Source organism: Heptranchias perlo, chromosome 8 (genome assembly GCF_035084215.1).
Source record: "Heptranchias perlo isolate sHepPer1 chromosome 8, sHepPer1.hap1, whole genome shotgun sequence".
NCBI lineage: Eukaryota > Metazoa > Chordata > Chondrichthyes > Hexanchiformes > Hexanchidae > Heptranchias > Heptranchias perlo.
The window spans coordinates 72754021-72781243 of NC_090332.1; the positions used below are offsets into that span (position 1 = coordinate 72754021).

Here is a 27223-nt window from a genome sequence, read left to right on the forward strand (position 1 = left end):
CTTAATCAGCCTTTCGCACTGCACCAAATATGCCAGCGTGACAATTTTTTTGTGTGGTGTATTCGTGCCAACGTACAGCTGCTGACCTGTATTCAACACAGGCCGGATCATGCGAGAGGACGTTGGCTTTAAACTGCTGTGGCAAAGCATTTTTTTAACATATTATGTAAAAAGACGTCAGTCTGGCCCCATCGTGGGCTGTCTGCCAACTTCTGATTGCAATCACGATGAACTGATTCGGAGTGGCAGAGGCCTTTGTGCATATAGGTCCAAGGAGCCAGCGTACTCGTGGCCCTCAGCTTGCACTGCGGATAAAAAATATGTCGATTTACTAGTGAGGTACACGATGAAGGCAGCATTTCTTAACCCCAGGGATGGTGTCCGAAACTAAAGTAAGATGTTAAACAGGACAGGACTTAAAACTTTCAAGTACAAGTGATCAATCTAACTTGCTTTATAAAGAAATTGCATACTGAAATAAATATTCTATTACAAATCCTGTGTGGGTGTATTTTTACTGTGAAGATTTTGCGATCTGGGGAATCGTGTTACAGTTAAGACGTCATCCCAGAGCTCCTCTTTGAAAAGCCAATGGAAACTGGCTGTTGACTCCAGGTCTGAATAAAGCATAACTGTTTACCGAGTTAATACGCAGACATATTGGGTGTGTGATTAATTTAGGATGGATTTTGGGGGGGGGGTCACCTGATTTACGGAGATTGGACAGTAGGATCCAAATCGCGATATATGAAATTTAGAAAGCTGCAACGTTACGGCATTGTTCTGGCGCCAGGATTTAGAATAGGCTCGGAGTAATGGAAATCTGTTACGTTTTGTACTGCGGTATGTAGGCTAGCTAGTTCTTAGGAACATTTTTTTGCTCTGTTTACTTATAAATAAGTGACCGGAAGAGAAAAGTGATGAACATGGGGGGGGGGGGGGAGGGTTACTGATTTTTTTTTATTTGAGGATTTCTATCGAATGCTTTTCGCATTTCCTTTTGAATGTTTTAAAATGTGAATTGCAGAGCCTTGACAGCATGAGATTTTTAAATTAGCATGGAATTTAAGTCCTTGTATATTAATGCAAATTAACTGGAAGAAATGTCTTCCATACAGTAACTCCTCTCTACAAGATTCCATACTTTTTTCTCGAGCGTTAGCTTAAAACTTACGTACCCTTTATTAAAACACTTTAAACCATAAGCGTTCGCATTGTAGTGATTTTGGTGAAAGAAAATAATTACAATTTTATTTATGAAGCCCACACTTGCAGGAGCTTCTTAATACAAGCAAGGGAGTTTTTAAAAAAATCTTACATTTCCAGCTTTCTCCGTTTTTAAAAAAAATAAATAGCACCAGAGATTGCCCTGCTGTCATTTTTAGATTTTTTTTTAGTTTTCATTTGGAGTTCTAGGCAAATTCCTGTTTTGTCAGTATTAGTACTGACTAAGATACTTTAGTCAATTTTGGCCAGAAAAGAGAGAAATTTGTGATCGGGGAGGTTTATATAAATTATAGCTGTTAACTGCAAAACAAAAATGAATTTCTTTATATTAGCCGGTGTCTGATTTGAAAACAGTCCAGTACTATTCTGCAGAATATTTTTTTTTAAAAAAACAAATTTCACAAATCATTGATGGTAAATTATTTTTTTTAAACCATCTTTTTGTATATTCCATTAGAAGTATTTTCCAAAAAAAACCTCACAATGTGAACTGAAACAGTAACTGGAGATGTCAATTCCAATGGGAAATAGAATGCATAAAAAGGCTGCTTTTGTATGTGTAGTAAGCAGAAAACGTGAGCGTGTGTGTTGAACATTTTACATTCCTCAATTTCCCCCCCCCCCCCCCCCCCCGTTTGAGTTTTGGTCACGTTTGGATTTCTTGGAGGGCCGCGTGCTCTGAAAGACTGACTGTTCTGTGAAGGATTGGTCAGTTCTTCATGTTCCTGGGATAGAGTGCAGCAGTCAGTCGTTCACATGCTCAATCCCAGCTGTTGAATTATTATTCCTAGTGACAACATGCTCTATTCCTGGTAACCATGTCCCATTTCATAGCTTGGCTACATATTGATGGCCTTAAATTATGGTGATGTGATGATCTGATAATTAGGCACTGAATGTTTAAACTCCGACTTCTAAATTGCGCAGTCAGTTCTGGCTAAATACCTGATGCTGATTACCACTATCTAAATGGAGACTATTGTCCTGAGTATGATGAATAATCTTTTGGCCTTTTATTACTATTTCTCCTTGACACAATTTGGCCTGGTGGCAGCAAATGAATTCAAGAACAAGGTTTTTTTAAATTCACAAATGTGAGAATTAATATTCGAGGATGTGCCGTGGCTTTGCTCATGAATGGTTCAGGTCCTAAACTAAAGTTTCTGTTGCCATTGGTGCGCCTATCGCAGCAATACGGCAAATTTACTGAAGCAATATATCATCAGGCTAATGTGAGCTACACCCCTTACTGATACTGAAAATTTCTTTTCTCCCTCATCCAGCTTCCCCTTATATGAACCTATGCTATTCGCCTTAACTACTCCATGTGGTAGTAAGTTCCACATTCCAACCACTGTGGGTAAAGAAGTTTCTCCTGGATTTGTTAGTTACTACCTTATATTTATGGCCCCTAGTTTTGGACTCTCCCACAAGTGGAAACATCTCTATGTCTACCCTATCAAACCCCCTTCATAATTTTAAAGACCTCTTGGGTCACCCCTCAGCCTTTTTTTTTCTAGAACCTGTTCAGACTTTCCTGATAGTTATTTGATGTCATCTGTGTTTATTTTTATATGGGGGTTTCAGTTGAAATAACCCTGTTGATGCAACACTTGATCTTTGCACAATTTACATATTCTGTCCTACTATCATATATTTTATCATCCATCCAGAGTAGGGATGAAGGGAAGGTACTCACATTGGCAGGATGCGACTAGTGGAGTCCCGCAGGGATCTGTCTTGGGGGCCTTAATTATTCACAATATTTATTAACGACTTAGATGAAGGCATAGAACGCCTCATATCTAAGTTTGCCGATGACACAAAGATTGGTGGCATTGTAAGCAGTGTAGATGAAAACATAAAATTACAAAGGGATATTGATAGATTAGGTGAATGGGCAAAACTGTGGCAAATGGAATTCAATGTAGACAAATGTGAGGTCATCCACTTTGGATCAAAAAAGGATAGAACAGGGTACTTTCTAAATGGTAAAAAGTTAAAAACAGTGGATGTCCAAAGGGACTTAGGGGTTCAGGTACATAGATCATTGAAGTGCCATGAACAGGTGCAGAAAATAATCAAGAAGGCAAATGGAATGTTGGCCTTTATATCTAGAGGACTAGAGTACAAGGGGGCAGAAGTTATGCTGCAGCTATACAAAACCCTGGTTAGACCGCACCTGGAGTACTGTGAGTAGTTCTGGGCACCGCACCTTCGGAAGGACATATTGGCCTTGGAGGGAGTGCAGCGTAGGTTTACTAGAATGATACCCGGACTTCAAGGGTTAAGTTACGAGGAGAGATTACACAAATTGGGGTTGTATTCTCTGGAGTTTCGAAGGTTAAGGGGTGATCTGATTGAAGTTTATAAGATATTAAGGGGAACAGATAGGGTGGATAGAGAGAAACTATTTCCGCTGGTTGGGGATTTTAGGAGTAGGGGGCACAGTCTAAAAATTAGAGCCAGACCTTTCAGGAGCGAGATTAGAAAACATCTCTACACACAAAGGGTTGTAGAAGTTTGGAACTCTCTTCCGCAAACGGCAATTGATACTAGCTCAATTGCTAAATTTAAATCTGAGATAGATAGCTTTTTGGCAACCAAACGTATTAAGGGATATGGGCCAAAGGCAGGTAAATGGAGTTAGATCACAGATCAGCCATGATCTTATCAAATGGCGGAGTAGGCATGAGGGGCTGAATGGCCTACTCCTGTTCCTAGGTTCCTATCCTCCCAATGCTGTGTTGCAAGACTCTGGTTTCTATGGTCTAACAAACTGCCAGCAATTTGTTTCTGGATCTTCGGTTTAGAACTTGGCAGATGCTCTGGGCTGTTGATGTTCTTCAGCTTGAGTAGGAGTGCCATTGAAAGGTCAGAACAGGATAAGAAGTTCAGGGGTTTAAAAATGGGAGTTCTCTTTGAAGCCTGGTACTCTGAAATGGTTCACAGTTCAAACTCCTTTCCGTTTATAATTGCAAGAAATTGTGCAGCTAACTCAGTATTTGTGTGTTGTTGGCCAGTGACTAGTTTGAAGTAAAGTGGCAGTAATTGCCCACAAATTAACTGTTTCAAGCAATAATGCTTTGAATAATCAGAGTTATTAAGTTATACTTTTTTTTTACAGTCCCAGTTGAATGCAAGGACTAAGTTTTGTGCCCATCCTTGTGGATCGATAGCTGACTCACTGGTTTTTGTTTTCCTTTCACCCAACCAGTTACAGTCTCTGTACTTAGAACAAAGTTAGTTATTCTTGCATATCCGCTAAATTTCCCTCCCCCATGAACTGAGCTGAATTTTTATTTTGTAAATCATCATGGACGTGAAGTAATTTAATAGCCGGTTGTAGGGACATAACAACGGGGGAGGTCATGCAGCCCCTGGAGCCTACTCCGCCATTCAGCTGGATTGTGGCTGATGTGTACCTCAACTCCCATTTGCTCATCATTGCTCCATATCCCTCAATACCCATACCCAACAAAAATCTAACGGTCTCTCTGCCTTGTGCCTCAATTGGCCAAATACAGCTTTTAAGATTAGTTTAAAAATAATAATAATTGAGGGGAGGAAAGAATAGATGGGTGTGAATCTTTCAGTCTCTGCTACATGTTTTAAAAATTTGTTTTGGTATGCTGTATAGTTTTTATATCATGAAGCTATGCATCTCCAAAGGATTGTGTCTCAGTGCTGTTTTCCAAGGCCGTGGCTCAGTGGTAGCACTATCACCCCTCTGACTCAGAAGTTTGTGGATTCAAGTCCCACTCCAGAGACTTGAACGTCTAATCTAGGCTGACACTCCCAGTGCCAGTACAGAGGGAATGCTGCACTGTCGAAGGTGACGTCTTTTGGATGAGACGCTAAATCGAGGCCATGTCGTGCTCTCGGGTAGATGTAAAAGATCCCATGGCACTATTCAAAAAAGAGCAGGTGAGTTCTCCCTGGCCAATATTTATCGCTCAACCAACATCACTCAAAACAGATTATCTGGTCATTGTCACATTGCTGTTTGTAGGACTTTGTTGTGTGCCAATTGGCAGCCACGTTTCCTATATTACAACAGTGACTACACTGCAAAGGTACTTTGTTGGCTGTAAAGTGCTTTGAGACGTCCTGAGATTGTGAACGGTGCTTTATAAATGCAAGTTCTTTCCTCTGCAGTAGGAGTGGTATTTTAAAAATGTATATAATTCCCCACTGCTGCATAGTTCTGGAGCATGAACTCAGTTTGATTTGCTTTGTTACCACAAAGTAAAAACAGTGAACGGGGAGTGTGTGCTTGTCTGATACGGCTGCCTGTCCTGACTCCAAGCAGCTTCAGGTTTTGGCCATATATGGTGTGATTGTATTGTGGGATTCTGAAGATTTTCTGAGAATTTTACTTTGCCCTTGATGCGGGTACAAATCACATAGGACAGAAACTCTGGTAGATTACTGGAAGTTAATGGTCATTGTGTGGCCTGAAACTGCACTGTGCTCACCGTAGTTCATAGAATCATACAGCACAGAAGGAGGCCATTCAGCCCATCATGCCTGTGCCAGCTGTTTGAAAGAGCTACCAATTAGTCCTACTCCTGTGGACTTTTCCCATAGCCCTGCATATGTTTCCTTTTTCAAGTGTATATCCAATTCCCTTTTGAAAGTTACTATTGAATCTGCTTCCACCACCCTTTCAGGCAGTGCATTCCTGATCATAACTTGCTGTGTTTTATTTTTTAAAAAAAAATTCTCACCTCCCCTCTGGTTTTTTTGTCACTTATCTTTAAATCTGTTAAATGACAGTTATTGTTCCTTTGCTGTATAACTCCTGTCCCTGCAATTTGATCACATTAGGAATGAGCATCAAGACTATAGCCAATTCCCTTCCATGGACTTGTGTGATTCAGCAAAATTCGGGACTAGCACAAACCTGCAAGTTCCATTCAATTTTTGAGGTATCCGAGAATTTGCATTGTGTGTTGTTGCCAGGCATTTAGTGTGTTGGGCTTGACGTGATTCAGCGAAGGTATGCTCTGCACAACGTGCTTTAAATGTAGCTTGATTGCAGTGGGTGAAGAAGCTAAAACTGGGCAGCAGAGAGACATTTGAAGGAGAGGAAGATGGAGAATAGGGGGACACGGGCAGTGCTGCCTGGCTGAGGCAGAGAACGCGAGTGGGTGAATCTGACACCTCTGCTTGAGTCAACGCGCCCTCTGATTGCTTGGGAAACTCTGCTGCCATCTTTGCGACGGTGATGAGCAGAGTGTACAGCTCTGCTCTGGTCCAGGACTGTCGTGATGGATATCTGAATCGGCTTTGCCATTAAGGACGGAGAGTGTGATATTTAAAATACTATATGAACAGCACTGACTCAGCTTTGTGTTCCATTTGCCTTTTTATGAAGTGTTTTGCATCTGGCACTGTAATGGGTTACAGTATGAAGGTGCTTCAATGAGCTTCAGTAGATTACAGCATCACATTAGAGTTTCTCACAGTGGTTTGTAGGATTATTTCCAAGCAATAAATCTGGATCCCATTTGCACTTTACAAGAACTAGATGGAAGCTGGTTTAGCAGAATTTCTACTGAACTGTGTCCTGTGTGGAAATGTGAGCTGTCCAGTCACGAGACCTTAATGGGGGTGGTGGTGGGGGGTTGCAGCTACGACAGCTTGAAGTGTGTGCAGCTCAGCCATGTCCTCAGCATGTACAACTGTTTTTAAAAAAAAACAAACCTTTTATCTGGACTGTCTTGTTGGAAAAATGCAGTTTTCTGGATACACAGAATTTACAGCACAGAAACAGGACATTTGGCCCAAATGGTCTATGCCAATGTTTATGCTCCACATGAGCCTCCTCCCACCCTACTTCATCCAATCCTGTTCCTTTCTCCCTCGTGTTTATCCATCTTCCCCTTAAAGGCTATTCGCCTCAACTACTCCTTGTGGTAGCAAGTTTCACATTTTTACCATTCTTTGAGTAAAGAAGTTTCTCCTGAATTCCCTGTTGGATTTATTGTGACTATCTTATATTTATGGTCCCTAGTTTTCGTCTCCCCGTCAAGTGGAAACATCACCTCCACGTCTACCCGATCAAACCCCTTCGTAATTTTAAAGACCACTATTAAGTTGATTTTTAAAGTAGTTTTAAAATAAGAATACTAATCTGTCTGCTTGTGGTTTTCCTGTGACTTGTTGGAAAGTGGATGTGGAAGCACAAAATCTGATTAGGCTGTGAAGCTGCCATTAGTCAACTAGCCTGGAGAGCAACAATTTGGATGAGATACTGGAGGCCTGCCAGTGTTTGCGGAATCACACGCCAACCTGAGTCACTGCCTTCAAGAGATCAGGGGGCCTTTTATTTGCCACCTGGTTGGTGTTTTCTCTACCTTACCTGGCAAAAGCATGGAAGTTCTTTTGGGCCTTGGCCAGAGGGTCTGCATCCTACCATTCCTTGGCAGAGGCCACACGTTTATTAATGCCTTGTACCAGCAGATTATCATCATTTTCAAACTTTGTTACAGTATATGTGTTCTTGATTTTGTGCTCTGTTTTCTGGGTTATTTTGTCTTGGCTCTCGCCTCCTTATTGTACTTCATGAAACTCTTGACTGCACGACAGAATCTTTGAAAGAAGAGGTAGTTTCATGTCTGATTCTTCAAATACCTAGTTTGGTCTTTGCCATCCTGATGTGGGGAGGCACAGGGCAGAGGCCCACGTTTGGAGGGGGTGGTGGAGGAGGGAGGCAAGAGTTGTTGAGGGGGGACAGGGCTGGCTTGTATACTAAGCAGCAGCCTGTAGCTAATTGCTTTTACCTGAAAGCACGCTGTTGACTGCAGACATGTGGTCCTCCCTCCGTTGCTGGACCATGCAGGAGTTCTGGCAGCATCACAGACCCAGATTTCTCTGCTGTTGGATGATACGCCTTGTTCTGGCTGGCTAGATGCATGGAGCCAATCCTGAATGCCATCAACAGGAAGCTAGATAAGTACATGAGGGAAAAAGGAATAGAAGGATATGGTGATGAGGTGAGATGAAATAAGGTGGGAGGAGGCCCATGTGGAGCATGAACACCAGCGTAGACCTGTTGGGCTGAATGACCTATTCCTGTGCTGTAAAATGCCCGTATTCATCAAACTCCCTGCTAAAGGATTTTATATGCTAGTTTTGAAAATAGCGAAGTGAGGGATTGCACCAAGTGTCAATTGTTACTGTATAATGCCACCCCCCCCCGGTTAATATTAAGCCACTAACTTTCAAATAAGAATTTAGAAAGCCTTTTTCAAAGGCCTAAATTAAGCGACCAATTTCTGCCTTGATGACTGTGTGCTTTCAAAATATTTTTCTTTTGTCGTAACATCTGATGCAGTCGTTGAAGCCTAAGAAAGAAAGACTTGCATTTTTATAGCACCTTTCACGACCTCAGGATGGCCCAATGCGCTTTAGAGCCAATTGAGTACTTTTGAAGTGTAGTCACTGTTGTAATGTAGGAAACATGGCAGCCAATTTGCACACAGCAACGTCCCACAAACAGCAATATGATAATGGTCAGATAATCTGTTTTTAGTGATGTTGGTTGAGGATAAATATTGGCCAGGACACCTGGCGAACTCCCCTGCTCCTCTTCAAAATAGTGCCATAGCGCACCTGAGACAGCAGACGGGCCTCGGTTTAACATCTCATCTGAAAAATGGCACCTCCGACAGTGCCGCAATCTCTCAGTACTGCAAAGGAGTGTCAGCCTGGATTATGTGCTCAAGTCTCGAGTGATACTACCTGTTGAATTAATAAGATTTCCTCAACATTTGTGCTTCAGCTCATCCTGAGTCTGTAGCCAGATTCATTATAGTATACAGTTCTAACTTTGGACTGATGACTGTGGCATTGGTGCCATCCAGTGTCCTCTGGTTTTATCTTCTGCACTCTCCCATATGCAGGACTTATTTAGGGATTAATTTTCCTTATGCTACAATGGGATGAATGCAATTGTCTTGTTTTTGCTTGCTGTGCAGAGTCAGTAGCTCTTCCTTTATCGTAAAGGCCTGAATTGATCATTTGAAAACTGATCAAGAACTGGTGTCTGACAAAGATATTTGTGGGGCAGAACTCACAATCTGAGTTGGGGGTTTGGTCCCAAAGCTTTTGTGTGGGTCATGGGCGAATACACAGTCGCATCTATTTAACTGTTAAAACAGTGAATTTAATTTTTCCTGATAACATGCAATGCTTCCAGACACAAGTGTATATTTTCCCTTTTAACAAAAACAGTTAATGCTGGAAATGCACAGGTCAGTTTGCATCTGGAGAGAACAGGCGATTTGTATCAGGCTCTTACCCTTGTTCAGAACTGAAAAATAGGAGATGGGCAAGCATATTAGCAGCAAAAGTGGTTGGGGACAAGCAGGAAGTATATGCAGAACAATTGGGCAATAAGATGCCTGATTAAAGACGAGGGTTCAATTTCCTATTCTTAAATGTGAGCTGAACTAAACGTACTGTCTTTCATGAATGTTTTCTTTCCTTTCAATGTCCTTGTGCAAACTTTAATTCTTGTTACGGTGCTGGTATTTGTCCTGCTCCCAGCGCTCCAGTGCAACTCTGTAGCAGCTGGCTCCTGTTTTCTCATCTACCCACAATCTTAGCTTCTAGTATGTCTCCCAGACTGGCCCAGTACATTAGAGTTTTTCTGCAACTCTATTTATTCACCATTAAATCAACACACACGCTGTACTCTCCCTCTGCTGCGTTATCTTGTCGAGTAATGCAACTGTACAGAACTGAAAATACCTCTGCAAATCATTTTAGCTTAGATTAAATCATGTTCAAAGAACTTTTTTGTTTTAGTTTGGAAAAACAAAATCCTCTTATGAACCCAACTCTTGCAACATATAACTGCTAAGGTGTGTAACCACAGTGTGCATCCTGCATAGTGTGTAATTTCTTCAAACTGCATCTAACGCAGCAAAAACACTTTTTTAAAACTCTGGCATTTATTTGGCAGTTCTTGGTTGCTTTCTCCATAAGTAATTTGTAACTTTATCCCGTCTTAATTTACGCAGTAAAAGTGAACACTTGGGCTACTGAAGCACCTCTGGTGGCTGTTCCAAGTGTAGGATTGCAGAGACTCTGAAGATTTCAGTTGAGAAAAGTGTGGAACGGTTTGGAGGGGGTTGGTGGGGAGGAGGAAAGAGGTGCCTTTATAGAACCAAGTTTTGGGGTGGGGGGGTGACTTTTTTTACACAGTGAGTTATGACCTGAAATACTCTGCCTGTAAGGGTGGTGGAAGCAGATTCAATAGTAACTGTCAAAAGGGAATTTGATAAATACTTGAAACGGAAAAATTTGTTGGGCTAGGGGGAAAGAGCGGGTGAGTGGGACTAATTGGATAGCTCTTTCAAAGACCCAGCACAGGCACGATGGGCCAAATGGCCACCTGCTGTGCTGTATGATTCTAAATGAAAGATGGGCGAGCATTGTAATAAAATGGTTGGGGGGGGTGGGAGAGAGAGAGACACGGGAAGTTTTGCGGAATGACCTGTAACCCGACTAGAAGGAAAATTATGAATAACGGGCTATCTCTACATTGGACATTAGAAAGAAGCATTAAAGACATTGGAGAAACAAAATGTGTGAATAGTTAAGATGTGGGAAGCAATGTGCAGAGGAGACATTGAAAGTAGGTCACAGGTTTCAAATTTAAAGCAGCAAAATAATGGGTGTACTGGTAGACTTTGCTACGCTTGTATGTTTGGAGGAATAAAATCTACTCCACCCAACTTTTTTTTAGTTGTTCATGGGATGTGGGCGTCGCTGGCGAGGCCGGCATTTATTGCCAATCCCTAATTGCCCTTGAGAAGGTGGTGGTGAGCTGCCGCCTTGAACTGCTGCAGTCCGTGTGGTGACTGTTCTCCCACAGTGCTGTTAGGAAGGGAGTTCCAGGATTTTGACCCAGCGACGATGAAGGAACGGCGATATATTTCCAAGTCGGGATGGTGTGTGACTTGGAGGGGAACGTGCAGGTGGTGGTGTTCCCATATGCCGGGCACCTCAAGTAGCGTCCCAATTCCTTAGACACCACCAAACTGAGAGTTAAAAGGATAACTCTTTTTAAAACACTCCTTAAAACTTACTTCTGACCAAGGTTTTGGTGAGGGATCATATCTCCTTATGTGGCTTGATGTCAAATTTTGTCTGAATACGCAATTTTGAAGCGCCTTGAGACACTTAACTGCGTTAAAGCTCTATATAAATGCATGTTGTTGCATGTTTCCTTCCCTATCACTAGTCTTGACCAGTTGGTTCAAGGATGCAGCAGTGCACTTAGTACATAGAACAGCGTGACTGCTACTCATGCCTTGCCCAGGGCTTGCATGCTTGTGTTTACATCTGGTACTAAGACAGAGCTCCTGTACTCTGGCTAATCTACAGATCTGCCTGCATCCGGGCATTGGGTCTACTCATTCTTTTAGCTTGTCAAAAAAGAAAGCTGCCATCTTAACTCTTACGCCTCAAAGGATAACTCAGCTCTGCTTCAGTCTGTGTCAGAATGATTGGCTGCAGCATTAGAAAACTTAAAACTGTTGATTAGGCAGTAATCCAGGTATAAACAAAATGAATTATGTGATGTTTCAATTTTTTTTAAAAAAGCATACGGGAGCCATTAGTTAGTCATTGTCTTACAATATTAACATGGGAGAAACAAGGAAATCTAACTCCAGTTCTACAGGGCACACTACATGTCTAGTAATAAATATTGCTATGAAAAGTGAGTCTTTGAATTTTACTTAGAGACTTGTAATTTTTGACTTCTTTAATCTCAGTAAAGATTTTAAGTGTTCTTGTTTTTATGCTAGTCACCAGTCCATTCCGATCAGGTTTGTTAGTTGAGTTCTAGGTGCTAGGAGCAAGAGTTGTGTGTGATGGTTCTGGTCCGTCCAGCTTAGATTTAGTATTGTAATTTTTGTGCGTCAGTTTTGAAACCTTGCACACATCCGGACTTTGAACTGAAGTTGGTGTAAAATGGAAAGAGGCATGTGAGTGATGCAATGTAAATTGGGAAATCCTGCTGTTCTGAGAAGGATGGTGTCTCTCCAAATTTAATATCTAATTGTATTTAAATCCAAATCAAACTCACCACGTCTCTAGAATGTCTGTTGAGCAATGCTATCCTGTAGAGTAAATTTGAAACCACCTTCCTGTTCTCCGCTCCTCTTGTGAATTTATCTGATTGCCCTTTGATTAACCTGATCTGCTATTGTGCTGAATGAGATGAACAAAGCTGTACTAAGGTAGCTGTCTTTGTTCCTAAAAGCATTCTGAATCAAACATCTCTTGGCTATAGAACCTAACCTACAAGCGTGAGTGCATGTGTGTGTTCTGAAGCACTTGGTCTGTAAATCTCTGTCCCTCCATTTGTTTTAAAAATAAATATTGACAGACCAGTGAAGTCCTGAATTAAAATGAGGTTAAATTTAATATGGAAGTATGAAGTTTGCATACCAATAAGTCCTTGAGACAGTACAGAAAAGATACCGGAACATAACTGATCTCTCAAATTTCAAACTGCTGTGACCACTTGTGTTTCCAGTGCTTTGTACGTGCTATAATGCCTCACTGTGTTTTACAGAAGTGAGGGTGAAGGGAATTCAGAGTAGGAAGAGCTGAGCTAAGGCGGCAAGATGTAGGGCTGGAGAAGGTTATGGGGATATCGGGGCCACGATGGAATACGTAGATGAGCAGGATTTTGAATTTGTTGTGCTAGTATGGGTAAGTAGTGGAAGTTGCTGAGGGCAGAGGTACTAGAAATTGGGACAGGATATAGGGATGGAGTTTTGGATTAGTCATTTTTGGATGGCAGGTAAAGTGTCTGTCTGGAAATAGAGATAGAGAGGGGACATTGTTTAGCAAGTGAGAAAATAATCATCTTATGGATACGATCTGGGGCTTGAATCTCTACTTGGGTTAACTAGGACACTGAGGTTATGTACTTCAACAAATAGCCAGGAGTTTGGGGTGCAGATTTTTTTGAACAGGATGGTCTTGGTCTTGACGTTCTGGCTTATCCACAACTTGATGTCTGACGAGCAATCAAGACAACAATGGGGGTTGGGGGAGTTTATGGTGGTGACAGAGATAAACTTAACCCTCATGTCACAGAGTTAGTGTGAGGAGCAATTGGTGCTTGGAATGGACCCCCCCCCCCACCCTGTGGAACAGAGGAAATTTATTCTGCGATGGACAAGTAATAATGCTGCAAATGTTCTATTCAGCTATTTGATGGTGTCAAACCTTGATGTCCCAAAGTGCTTTACAGCCAATTAAGTACTTTTTGAAGTGTAGCCACTGTAGGGAATAAGGCAGTCAATTTGCACACAGCAAGATCCTATAAACAGCAATGAGATAATGGCCAGATCATCTTTTAAAAAGTGATGTTGGTTGAGGAATAAATATTGACCAGGACACCGAGAGAACTCCCCTGCTCTTTGAAATAGTGCTATTGGATCTTTTATGTCCACCTCAAGGCAGACGGGGCCTCTGTTTAACATCTCATCTGAAAGACGGAACCTCCGTCAAAGGAACAGGAGTAGGCCATTTAGCCTCTCGAGCCTGTTCTGCCGTTCAATGAGATCATGGCTGATCTGTGACCTAACTCCATATTCCTGCCGTAGCCCCATATCCCATTATACCTGTTGGTTAAGAAAAATCTATTCATCTTAGATTTAAAATGAACAATGGCATCAACTGCCGTTTGCGGAAGAGAGTTCCCAAATTTCTACCACCCTTTGCGTCTAGAAGTGTTTCCTAATTTCACTCCCGAAAGTCCTGGCTCTAATTTTTAGGTTATGTCCCCTAGTCCTAGACTCCCCAACCAACGGAGAAAGGGTAGGCGGAGAGAAACTCAGTTCCACTTAATATCCTAAACTTTGATCAAATCATCCCTTAATCTTCTAAATTCCAGGGAATACAATCCTAGTTTGTGTAATCTCTCCTCGTAATTTAACCCTTGGAGTCCAGGTATCAGTCTAATAAATCTACGCTACATTCCCTCCAAGACCAGTATATCCTTCCAATGGTGCAATGCCCACAACTGAACACAGTACTCCAGGTGTGGTCTAACCAGGGCTTTGTATAGCTGTAGCATAACTTCTATCCCCTTGTATTCTGGTCCTCTAGATCTAAAGGCCAGCATTCCATTAGCCATATTGATTATTTTCTGTACCTGCCCATGACATTTCAATGATCCAAGTACGTGGGCCCCTAAGTCTCTTTGCACCTCCACTGTTTTGAGCTTTTCACCATTTAGAAAGTTCTCTGATCTATCCTTTTTTAGGTCCAAAGTGGATGACCTCACACTTGCCTACACTGAAATTCATTTGCCAGAGTTATACCCATTTACGTAATCTTTTAAAATATCTCTGTAATTTTATGCTTCTATCTACACTGCTTACAGTGCTGCCTATCTTTGTGTCGTTGGCAAACTTGGCTATGTGGCTCCCTATCTCGTCATCTAAGTAGTTAATAAATAGTGAATAGTTGAGGCCCCAACACAGATCCCTGTGGGACATCACTAGTCACATCCTGCCAATTTGAGTACCTGCCCATTATCCCTACTCTGTCTCCTGCCGCTCAGCCAATTTCCTAACCAGGTCAATAATCTGCTCTCAATTCCATGAGCTTCAACTTTAGCTAACAGTCTCTTATGAGGGACTTTATCGAATGTCTTCTGGAAGTCCATATAAATAACATCCATAGACATTCCCCTATCCACTACTTTAGTCACCTCTTCAAAAAATTCAAACAGGTTCGTCAGGCATAACCTACCCTTTACAAATCCATGCTGGCTCTCTCTGATCAGCTGAAAATTTTTAAGGTGTTCGCTCACTCTATCCTTAATTATAGACTCTAGTAATTTCCCGACAAGATATTAGGCTAACTGGTCCATAATTCTCTGGTTTCCCTCCCTCTCTTAAATAGCGGTGTGACATGCAATTTTCCAATCTAAAGGAACAGTTCCTGAATCGAGTTTATAGTTAGGGCATCTGCAATATTCTCTCCTACTTCCTTTAAAACCCTAGGATGGGAACCATCTGGTCCTGGGTATTTGTCACTCTTTAGTGCCATTGTTTTCTTCATTACTGTTAATTTGCTTACATTAACTATGGTGAGTCCCTGTCCCTGATTCAAAAATTGGTTTCCTTGGGGTGTCCAGCATGCAATCCTCTTCCTGTACTGTAAATACTGAAGCAATGTAATTATTTAATATGTCTGCCATTTCCTTATTTTCAATTACAATATCACTATTATCAGTTTTTAAGGGGCCCACATTTCTCTTGACCACCCTCCTTTTCCTCGTATAATTGTAAACATTTTTTGTTGATTTTGATATCCCTTGCAAGTTTCTTTTCATACTCCCTTTTTGTAACTCTTACTATCTGTTTTGTCACCCTTTGCTGTTCTCTCTATCTCTCCCAGACACCAGGATCTGTGCTATTTTTTGCTTTTTGTTAATGCTTTTTCTTTTTTTTTATGTTGTCCCTTACCGCTTGTCACATGGCTTTTTTTTAGGCAAGTTGAGCTCTTTCTTCTTAGGGGTAGAAATTGGTTCTGTATCACGTGAAATTCTTTTTTGAACAACTCCCACTAACCTGTCGTTTTACTCATTAACAGATTTACCCAGTTTAATGTGGACAGTCTCTCTCTCATCCAGTTAAAGTCAGCCTAACCTAAATTTAGAATCTTAGCTGATGCGAGTTTCTCACACAACGTTGAACTCATCATATTATGATTGCTGTTAGATAAATGTTCATACACTGTTAGGCTGTTAACAAAATCTGGCTCATTACTCAATTTATTGTTAAATCTAATATGCAGTACTCCCTCATTACTGCACTGGAATGTCTGTCTAGATTTTGTGCTTAAGTCCCTGGACTGGGAGTTGAGCCAATGATGTTCTGATTCAAGAGTGAGTGTGCTACCCACTGAGTCACGGCTGACACCATGTGTGTCAGTTAACAACAGTTGGAGCACCTGCTGCTGGTTGCTGGAGACTATTATGTTTTGAAGTTATTTCTAACAGCCTAGTGTTCAAAACCAGGCACTAGAGAAATAACAGGACTGGTGAGACCTCATAGATTTTTGACTTGAAGCAATGTAGGATTAAAATGGAAGAATATATTTTCAAGATAATGTAATTGCAGCAACAAAAAAAATCATTCCTGAATTTAAAATTTTAGGATCGTGATAGGGATCGGGATCGTGATAGAGACAGAGATCATGATCGACCGAGAAGCCAATACAAGACTGCCCCATCACCCGTGGTTCATGTCCGTGCTCTTTGTGACTCCGTCATCGAGGCTGATCTGGTGAAGGCTGTTGACCGATTTGGACTCATAAGGTAAGTGAATCATTCTTACTTGGCTCGGAGTACTTGGTTAGAATTCCCGATGGCCTTTTGGATATCCCTTTTTGGTTTCTAAAGTGAACGATACTGCTGAGAAGAACGGGGGGAAATGGGGTGCACTTTTAATGTAAAGTGCTCCTCTCTGCGCTTGGTTTATTTTGACGACATGCTCTGCTTTCCTTTCATGGTTGCAGTCTGCTGGATGCTCTCTCTTTCTTGAAATGGGAAGAAAACTGCTGATCTTGTGAACATGTAATAACGGGAACTGGCCTCCTTCCTAGTCTGGAATGCTGATCCCAGAGCTCCCAATATATGGTTAGATTAAGGCTGGATTGAGATGAGTCCAGGCTATTGTTGGGCTATTTAATTGATGGCGAGAACTAGGAAGTGCACTGACCTTCCCCCACCCCGCCGCCCAGTGTTAGCCTAGCAGTATTGATCACATGATTCTCAATATGGCAATTGCTGCTAGTCAGCAAACTTATTTTGTGTGTGTGGTACATGTACACTATATTGACACTATAATCTTTTTCTACTCTCTCAGAAGCATTGTTCCCTCTGATATTCTCATGTGGTTAGGATAAAACAGTCAACCTTGAGGGTGATTTGATGTGACTCTTCGCTTTCTCCCCCTCCTGGCAGCATTGATTCTTTTGGGGTACAGTACCACTGCAGCCCAGCCCAGACCTGCCCAATCCTGGGGTGGAAGACACTGGATAATGATTGGGACTGGGAACTATGACCAATTTCCCACCCCAGAGTCACCTGAGACTGATTTTATGTAGTACTGAGATCTGCTAATTTAACAGAGACTGGCAATCAGATGGGAGACCTTCAGACAGTTTTCAATGAGCTCACAACCATTGGGGAGCACTGAGTTTTTTTTTTAAATACTTGGAGTAGGAGGGGATATATAAGCTGTATGATTTTTCCCCTGGCTCGTAGCCTCTTGTTTAAAATTCTGTTAATGAAATGTGCAGTTACTAGCATGACAACACTATGCTGTTATATAGACGACGCAACATAGACTCCATTATCCTTGTATCCTGCAGGTGGTAGAAGGCATGCTAGATGGACCTTGGTCTTTTTCCGTCCAGCCATTCCTATGTGTTGCACCCCAAGTAAAATCCTAACACTCCCATCAGACTATTTGGCCTGTCAAAAGTTCATCCCTTTAATACCCTAACTCTCCATTGTAACATTCAGCTTCATCTTGATATCCTCTGCCTGACAGATTATTCCAAGCATTTATCCTTCCTTGGAAAATTCTTCTTAGTAACTTGTTTTTAAAACAAGTTATTACTAATTTAAATTCAAGTTCCTCTGCTGTTCCAATCCCTTTTCATTGTATACTCGGGATGCGCATTCTTCTGAGCAGTAAGCAGTACTTTAATTGTTCATTTAACTGCCAGGTTGTATAGATCATCTCTTGTCTCTGACTACATTCAGTATCTCATCTGCCCTTTTTCTGTTCGTAATTTTTTTTTTTGGCTTGATGTCCAGGTCATTGTGTAGATTAGAATCAAGGTTCAACCCAAAATCAGACTCCGTTTTAAGAAAATTATTATAGAATGTAATATTAAACCTTTTACTACTTGTGATTACTGTTGCATTTTAATGGGCAATTGCTGCTGTGATATCCCTCAAACCTCAAAATATTCCAAAAATATCGGTTACGATTTTTTATGGTCGGTATGCAGTTTGCCTTGTGCGGGAGGAGGGAATTAAATCCACGAATACATTGATTTCTGTGATTTATAGATGTGGATATGCCAGAAGCAATGATTGCTTCAGAATAATTGTAAACAATTTTACAACACCAAGTTATAGTCCAGCAATTTTATTTTAAATTCACAAGCTTTCGGAGGCTTCCTCCTTCCTCAGGTGAACGTTTGTTGGAAATGAAATCCTCAATGAAATCGCATTTATAATTCACAGAACAATGCTTGGTGATTACAGACAGTTTTTTCAACTGCCCGTTGCCAAGGCAATCAGTGTGCAGACAGACAGGTGTTACCTGCAAGGTCTCCGAATATACAAATCACCAAAAAAAAACAACAAACAAAAAAAAACAGAGATAGAGAGGTAGAAACATAGAGAAGACAGCAACTGACCCGTTATATTAAAAACAGATAACATTTGTTCGCTGGTGGGGTAACGTGTAGCGTGACATGAACCCAAGATCCCGGTTGAGGCCGTCCTCATGGGTGCGGAACTTGGCTATCAATTTCTGCTCGACGATTTTGCGTTGTCGTGTGTCTCGAAGGCCGCCTTGGAGAACGCTTACCCGAAGGTCGGTGGCTGAATGTCCTTGACTGCTGAGGTGTTCCCCGACTGGGAGGGAACCCTCCTGTCTGGCGATTGTTGCGCGGTGTCCGTTCATCCGTTGTCGCAGCGTCTGCATGGTCTCGCCAATGTACCATGCTCTGGGGCATCCTTTCCTGCAACGTATGAGGTAGACAACGTTGGCCGAGTCACAGGAGTATGAACCATGCACCTGGTGGGTGGTGTCCTCTCGTGTGATGGTGGTATCTGTGTCGATGATCTGGCATGTCTTGCAGAGGTTACCGTGGCAGGGTTGTGTGGTGTCGTGGACGCTGTTCTCTTGAAAGCTAGGTAATTTGCTGCGAACGATGGTCTGTTTGAGGTTGGGTGGCTGTTTGAAGGCGAGTAGTGGAGGTGTGGGGATGGCCATAGCGAGGTGTTCGTCGTCATTGATGACATGTTGAAGGCTGCGGAGAACATGGCGTAGTTTCTCCGCTCCGGGGAAGTACTGGACGACAAAGGGTACTCTGTTGGTTGCGTCCCGTGTTAGTCTCCTGAGGAGGTCTATGCGATTTTTTTGCTGTGGCCCGTCGGAACTGTCGATCGATGAGTCGAGCGTCATATCCCGTTCTTACTAGGGCATCTTTCAGCGTCTGTAGGTGTCCATCGCGTTCCTCCTCGTCTGAGCAGACCCTGTGTATACGCAGGGCCTGTCCTGCTTCAGAATAGAGGCAGCTTAAGGTCCAATTGGATTGGGATTGAGGAAAAAGCTTGGGGCTCCTGTCTCCATTGGTCACACTGGATTAGGCTGCTGATTTACACTCTTCTCCTGGGAAATGGTTTGGGAGCTCGAAGAGGGGTCTCGTTCCTCGTAGGCCTACTAGGCTACAGCAGGATTTTTAATCCAAGGGGAAATTTAAGGGCGGTTTTTAATGGCTGATGGATTTTTCCTTACAGCTACGTGATGATGTTGCCCAACAAGCGGCAAGCTCTGGTGGAGTTCCAAGACTTGCAAAGCGCCCAGAAGTGTGTCGCTTACTCTAAACGGCGGATCGTCAATGTTGCCGGACACCCTGCTTTCTTCAACTTCTCCACCAGTCAGCGGATCACCCGCCCTGGGGGTCCTGAAGATCCGAAGCACATCAACAACGTTCTATTCTTATCAATTCAGAATCCTTTGTATCCAATCACAACGGTAGGTTTGCATTCTCTTGAAACGCATCGCAGCTGATTTCACTAAATTGCTTTTAATTTGTTACGATTTGTAGCAAGATTTCCAATGGTCTGACAATTGGTAACTCAACGACCCAACTTGAAGTGTCCCATATTGGGAGAGGTTTGTCTTCATGTTCAAAGTCTTCATTGCGTACATCGATAATCCTTGATCGTCATCAGCGATTTTTAAAAAAAAATTGACTGTATTCATACTCTTGTTAGAAAAGGATAGATCGTTAAACCTGCTGCATCTAGTCCTAGTAGCGGTCTTTTTGTGTGTAATTCTGCTATACCAATCTGTAATGTCTTCTCTTTCAGGATGTTCTGTACACTGTGTGCAATGCGTGTGGGCCAGTCCTGCGTATTGTAATATTCAAGAAGAATGGGATACAGGCTCTGGTTGAATATCCTTTTCTTTTTTGGAGTAGGAGAAATGCATTGTCCCAGCTTGTAACTTGGACAGACTTTCAGTTCCAGCTGACCATGGGGCACGGGTGTAATTTTTTATTTTGCCAGGGATTTGGTTTTGGATTCTTTAGCCTCTGGTGTGCCTGCTTCAGAGCACCATTGACCGTAGCCTGAAAACATGTCGCCAACCCCAGCCATGTGATCACACATGCATTGTTAGTGGGATCTAGTCAAGATTTGAGCCCATAATCCTGGCTGATGCTCCACTGCTGGTACTGAGGGAGTGCAGTACTGTCGGAAGTGCCGTCTTTCAGATGAGACATTAAATCGAGGCCCCCTTGGGTCGACTTAAAAGATCCTGTGGCATTATTCAAAGAAGAGCAGGGGAATTCTCTCCGGTGTCCAATATTTATCCCCAAACCAACATCACTAAGCCAGTTTATCTGGTCATAATCTCATTGCTGTTTGTGGGTTCTTGGGTGCAAATTGGCTGCTGGCTTTCCTACATTACAAAAGTGACCGCACTGTGTTGGCTGTAAAGCACTTTGGGACGTCGTGAAAGTTGCCATGTAAATAAAAGTCTTTTTTACTCTGGGAGGAAGAAAACCTCTGTGCACGGGGAAGAAGGAGTGAATGTATCCTTGCCAACAGGACAGAAATGGATTTGGCCATGACTGATTTATTAATTGTGGTCTGATTGTTAACTACACACTAACTTACTAAAGTTGCTGTTGGCTCCTTAACAATGTGCACATTTGATTCAGTCCAAAGTGCTCAAAAGGCGAAGGCTTCTCTCAACGGAGCAGACATTTACTCTGGTTGCTGCACACTAAAAATTGAATACGCAAAGGTAATCTGTTAAAAAGCGTTGTGCGTTTTCTAAATGCCGAACTGATCCTTTTTTTTCCACTTATTAAAACAAGGTGTTCTTTCAATTCACCAGCCTACTCGACTGAATGTGTTCAAGAATGATAGCGAGTCCTGGGACTACACTAATCCTGATTTGACTGCACGAGGTATGGTATACCCTCACTATTTGCGTAAGTTTTTAGATTTTATGTGTACATGAAGAATTCTGTGTACCATGTTAGACCCCCAGCAACAACCCCCAGTTTTGCCGTAACAGAGCCCAGGATCGGAATAGTGACCGATAATTTCTCTGTTGTAACTTAGCAACAGGAAATGCGCTAAAGTCCGGATCTGCCACTGTGTAGGATGGACCTCAAAAGTTGTAATAGTCTGCACTATGTACCATATTCTAATTTTTGTTGGTGTTTGTGCATAAAATGGTCTAACTGCTATCTATGTTAACAAGCAACAGCTAAGGATTCACATCTAGCTTTTTTAAAACTTGCACAATAAACCATTTGATGCCCTTGTGCATCAGAGGCTATGTGATGGGAACTGGAAAATTGATCTCTTAAGCAGGGGGCGGTGGCAGATGGACCTTAGTGTTCCTGAGCTATAGAAGGGGGAAATTTTAGACTGGGTTCCCTCTCCTGGTTGCTGATCGGTGACTCCCTAGTGGAAACTGCACACATTTAATAGTGTAAAATATATATCTTCTGAAAGCAGTGACTCACACAAGGGCTTTGGGACGCCCTGAGGTCGTGAAAGGTGCTATAGAATTGCAGGTCTCACTTAGTGAGGCACTTGTGGAACCAAAACCTTGTGTGAGTCACTGCCTTCAGAAGAGAGTAGAAATGTAGGGAAGGGGAGAGAAGTGAGACCTTCAGGTGCAACCCATGTGTGATCTGAGTGAAGCACAGTGTTGATGGTTCAATCTGAGCCACCCAGCTCTTGTATAAAATGAGGGGCCTCTTAATTTTTTCTGGAGGTTGTGGGGTTGGGGGAGGGGGGGAATTCACATTTGTAACTTCCTGGTGCTGCAGGAAGCACTAGGAGACGTTTACAATTCTGTAACTTTGTCAAAAAAAATTTCCTTTCCCAGTTTGATTTTCTTTGCTGCTTTGTTCTATTTTGCAACCTCCACCCTTTACTCCACCGGGCCAGATCATGAACTGGAGTCAAGAGATTGACACTTTTTTAGGGAGGGTCGAGGTATGAAATCTATTCACTGAGCGGCCCAAACATAGTAGCTATCTTGGCTTTTATTGAGGAGTAAAATTTGATGTAGTCATTCTACAGGAACTGAAGAAATGATGCAAAGTTATAGTTCCTGCTTGTTAACTTGTGGTTCTTGGTATTGATGCACAGTACTTCCTAATTATTGTAACCACTTGATACTTTCCTTGATGGTTTGTCTATTTGTACAGTAATTGCTGGTAGTCTAACATTTGTTTGGAAAAAAAATATTATTTGAAAAGGGTTTAGCCGCCTGTGTTGAACTATGCTGTCCTCTACTGGATGTTTTGAAGTTCACTCGCAACACTTGTTATAGCACTGTAGCTGCAGCTCACCTACATGAACTGTACATGCAAACAAGGCTACGGCACAGAAAATCGCAGCTTTCAAAGTCGCACGCAGTACTCAAGAACATTTCACTCAAAGGGGAAAAAAAAAGAGAGAACCAAGACTTCAGTTACAGAGATATTAAATCTTCAAAGCTACATTCACCTTCTGCAGATTAATATCTTCACTGCCGAAAGGATATTGATCTTTTCTCCCCCCTCCCTACCGGAGCAAGACATTTTCACAGGTACACCAGCGAAAGTGAGCACCACAAAGAGAGAGAGAGAGAGAGAAGAGGGGCAAGCCAGGCAGACTAACCACTTCATGCACCCGCGCCAACGAATGCCAGCATTTCGCAGTTACAAATGACAGCAACCCAGCCTTCAGAAACAGAACAGACTCTTAATAAATCTCAGCTCACCCAGACTGCATGCAAACACATCCTCAGGAAACTTGATCAGGAAGGACACTTTTTTTCCCCCATTCATCGTTGCACAGAGGATATGTTTGCAAGGTGCCATCGTAAGACTGAGATGAAATTCTATTTGAATGTGTTAAATGCTGTGAAATAAAAAAAAATATTTTTTTAAAAAGCAACTCTTGTAAATTTCAAACGAAGAAGAGAAGTCCACTTGTGACTGCTGTAAAAAAAAAACTGTGGAGACTTCTGCAATTGAGTTTGAAGCTGGAGTAACTTGAGCTTTTTGACAAATCCAGGAACCGTTGTAGGCCTGCTGGATGGAGGGCTGTGAGGACTATCAAGAAAATTGTTTCTTTTTAAAGTTAAATATAAAACGATATAACCACTACAATGTGAGTGGTGTATTTAATTGAATAATGATCATTGGTACTGTAAGTATTTTTTAAATGGCCAAATTCCCAAAGTACTTAATATGCATGCTTTTAAGACCTAAAATATCAGTAATGTAAGATGTTTCCAGAAGTTATCTTGTGTTTTCTGTTACTTTGGCTGAATTTATGAAGCTCTTGTCTGTTCTATTTGTGGCTCAGTTGGTATTACCCATGTCTCTGAGTCAGAAGGTTGTGGGTTCATGTCCCACTCTAGTGACTTGAGCACATAATCAAGGCTGACACGTCAGTGCAGTATTGTGGGAATGCTGCATATTGGAGGTGCCATCTTTCAGATGAGATGTTAAACCGAGGTCCCGTCAACCCTCTCCAGTAGATATAAAAGATCCACAGCACTATTTAAAGAAGAGCAGGGGAGTTCTCCCTGGTGTCCTGACCAATATTTATCCCTCAGCCAACACCTTTTTTAATAAAAAAAAATTTCTGGGTCGTTATCACATTGCTGTTTGTGATACCTTGCAAATTGTCTGCTGTATTTCACACGTTACAACAGTGACTACATTTCAAAAAGTACTTAATTGGCCGTAAGGTACTTTGGGGGGGATCCAGAGGTCATTAAAAGCACTATAAAATTGAGAGTCTTTTTATTGAGACAGCCGTAAAAATTGTTTGTCATGGAAATTCATTGCTTTAAAAATCCAAAAATTGTTAATTGATCTAATAAAATGAAAACTCATTGTTCTGAACTTTGGCAGATACTAAATTCAGAAAATAACACATTTGCGGATGTATTAAGGGAATAGCGAGGGTTTTGCCAGAAAGAGTTAGTGGCGCTCCCCAGTGGTTTTCAGTGCAAGGTATACCCTGTGGAATGGAACTGAGCTACCTAGACCAAGATATGAACTGATCTCCAGTGGGATAAACGTGAGAATCTGTTTTAGCAACCTCAGGATGGAGCTGTAAGGCGAGAGGAGTGGAGGGGGGAGGGAGGAAACGAGGAGAGGGATGTGATCGAGGTTCCTGTGCCAATTGTCTACCGCAGCTCTACAGATTTGGGAGCTGAAGAAAGAGTAAAGCAATACATGCCCATAAACTGCCAACAAATCCTGATGTGGGAAACAGTTAATTTACATAAATATAGCAGAGTACAAAGAGCTTCATTCTGCTTCTAGCCTGTATCAGTTCCACTCCATTGGGTATACCTCCCACTGAACCACTAGGGAAGCCTATGGTCCCCACTGCAAACTCCGACCCTTAGCCACCGACTCCATCCCTCTCCCTGGTCACTGTCTGAGGCTGAACCAGACTGTTCGCAACCTTCCATCCTATTTGACCTTGAGATGGGTTTCCGACCCCCTATCCGCTCCATCACAAAGACCGTCAACTTCCATCTCTGTAACATTGCCCGTCTCTGCCCCTGCCTCAGCTCATCTGCTGCTGAAACCCTCATCCATGCCTTTGTTACCTCTAGACTTTACTATTCCAATGCTTTCCAGGCGGGCCTCCCATATTCCACCCTCCATAAACTTGAGCTCATCCAAAACTCTGCCCGTATCCAAACTCACACCAAGTTCCATTCGCCCATCACCCCGGTGCTCGCTGACCTACATTGGCTCCCGTTCTGGGAGTGCCTTTTTTAAAAAAACTTTCGTCCTTGTTTTCAAATCGTTCCATGGCCTCGCCCCCTCCCTATCTCTGTAACTTCTGTAATCTCTGCACTCCTCCAAATCTTGCCTCTTGCGCATCCCCAATTTTAATCGCTCCATCATTGGTGGCTATGCCTTCAGATGCCTAGGCCCTAAGCTCTGGAATTCCCTCCCTAAACCTCTGTGCCCCTCTTTCCCTTTTTAAGACGCTCCTTAAAACAGAGTTCTTTGACCAAGCTTTTTGGTCACCTGTCCTAATATCTCCTTATGTAGCTCGGTGTCAGATTTTGTTTGAAAATCACTCTTCTGAAGCACCTTGGGACGTTTTACTACATTAAAGGCACTACATAAATGCAAGTTCTACTGTACCTGACCGAGTGCTTGAAGCTGACACTTGAGGCCCAATGGTACAATTTTGTTGCCCATCATTGATGTCTCTCATACGCAACTCAGTTCTGCACCCTCCCCCCCCCCCCCCCCCCCCCAACCCTGTCAGGGGGTCTGTCTGGGGGGCCCACACTCCACTTGCATTGGTATTAATTTTCCAAAATTCCCTAGATTCTGGAAGGGTCCAATCAGATTGGAAAATAGCAAATGTAACTCATCTTTTCAAGAAAGGAGGGACACAGTAATCCGGAAACTACAGGCCAGTTAGCTTAACATCAGTCATAGGGAAAATGCTAGAATCTATTATTAAGGAGGTTATAGCAGGGCACTTAGAAAATCTCAATGCAATCGGGCAGAGCCAGCATAGCTTTGTGAAAGGGAAATCGTGTTTGACTAATTTATTAGAGTTCTTTGAGAAAGTAACAAGCAACGTGGATAAAGGGGATCCTGTGGATGTGGTGTACTTGGATTTCCAGAAGGCATTTGACAAGGTGCCACATCAAAGGCTACTACACAATAAGAGCTCATGGTGTAGGGGGTAACATATTAGCATGGATAAAGGATTGGTTAGCTAACAGGAAAGAGTAGGCATAAATGGGTCATTTTCAGGTTGGCAAGATGTAACGAGTGGAGTGCCACAGGGATCAGTGCTTGGGCTTCAACTATTTACAATCTATATCGATGACTTGGATGAAGGGACCAAATGTATGGTTGCTAAATTTACTGATGACACAAAGGTAGGTAGGAAAGTAAGTTGTGAAGAGGACATAAGGAGTTTGCAAAGGGATATAGATAGGTTAAGTGAGTGGGCAAAAATTTGGCAGATGGAGTATAATGTGGGAAAATGTGAACATACCCACTTTGGTAGGAGGAACAGAAAAGCAGTATATTATTTAAATGGTGAGAGATTGCAGAACTCTGAGGTACTGAGGGATCTGGGTGTCCTAGTACATGAATCACAAAGTTTGTATACAAGTACAGCAAGTGATTAGGAAGGCAAATGGAATGTTGTCATTTATTGCAAGTAGAATATAAAAGTAGAGATGTTTTGCTACAGTTGTACAGGGCATTGGTGAGACCACATCCAGAATACTCTGTGCAGTTTTGGTCTCCTTATTTAAGAAATTGCTTCAGTTTAGAGAAGGTTCACTTGACTGATTCCTGGGATGAGGGGGTTATCTTATGAGGAAAGGTTGGACAAGTTGGGCCTGTATACACGAGTTTAGAAGAATGAGAGGTGATCTTATTGAAACATATAAGATCCTGAGGGGACTAGAAGAGGTAGATGCTGAGAGGATGTTTCTCCTTGTGGGAGAGACTAGAACTAGGGGCCACAGTTTGAAAATAAGGGGTCTCCCATTTAAGACGGCGATGAGGAGAATTTTTTTCTGAGGGCCGTGAATCTGTGGAACTCCCTTTCCCAGAGAGCGGTGGAGGCAGGGTCATTGAATATTTTTAAGGCTGAGTTAGATAGATTCCT

The 27223-nt window shown here is 42.3% G+C and overlaps 1 protein-coding gene across 1 annotated transcript in view; it reads left to right on the forward strand.

The window, feature by feature from the left end:
- The window catches only part of LOC137324695 (heterogeneous nuclear ribonucleoprotein L-like), a 43018-nt gene that overhangs the window by 784 nt on the left and 15011 nt on the right, over positions 1-27223 (forward strand). Inside the window, exons 2-6 of the mRNA XM_067989295.1 lie at positions 16434-16594; positions 19823-20060; positions 20399-20484; positions 21242-21338; positions 21432-21504. Of these exons, the coding sequence (XP_067845396.1) occupies positions 16434-16594; positions 19823-20060; positions 20399-20484; positions 21242-21338; positions 21432-21504 (655 nt within the window). The remainder of the gene's footprint in view (positions 1-16433; positions 16595-19822; positions 20061-20398; positions 20485-21241; positions 21339-21431; positions 21505-27223) is intronic.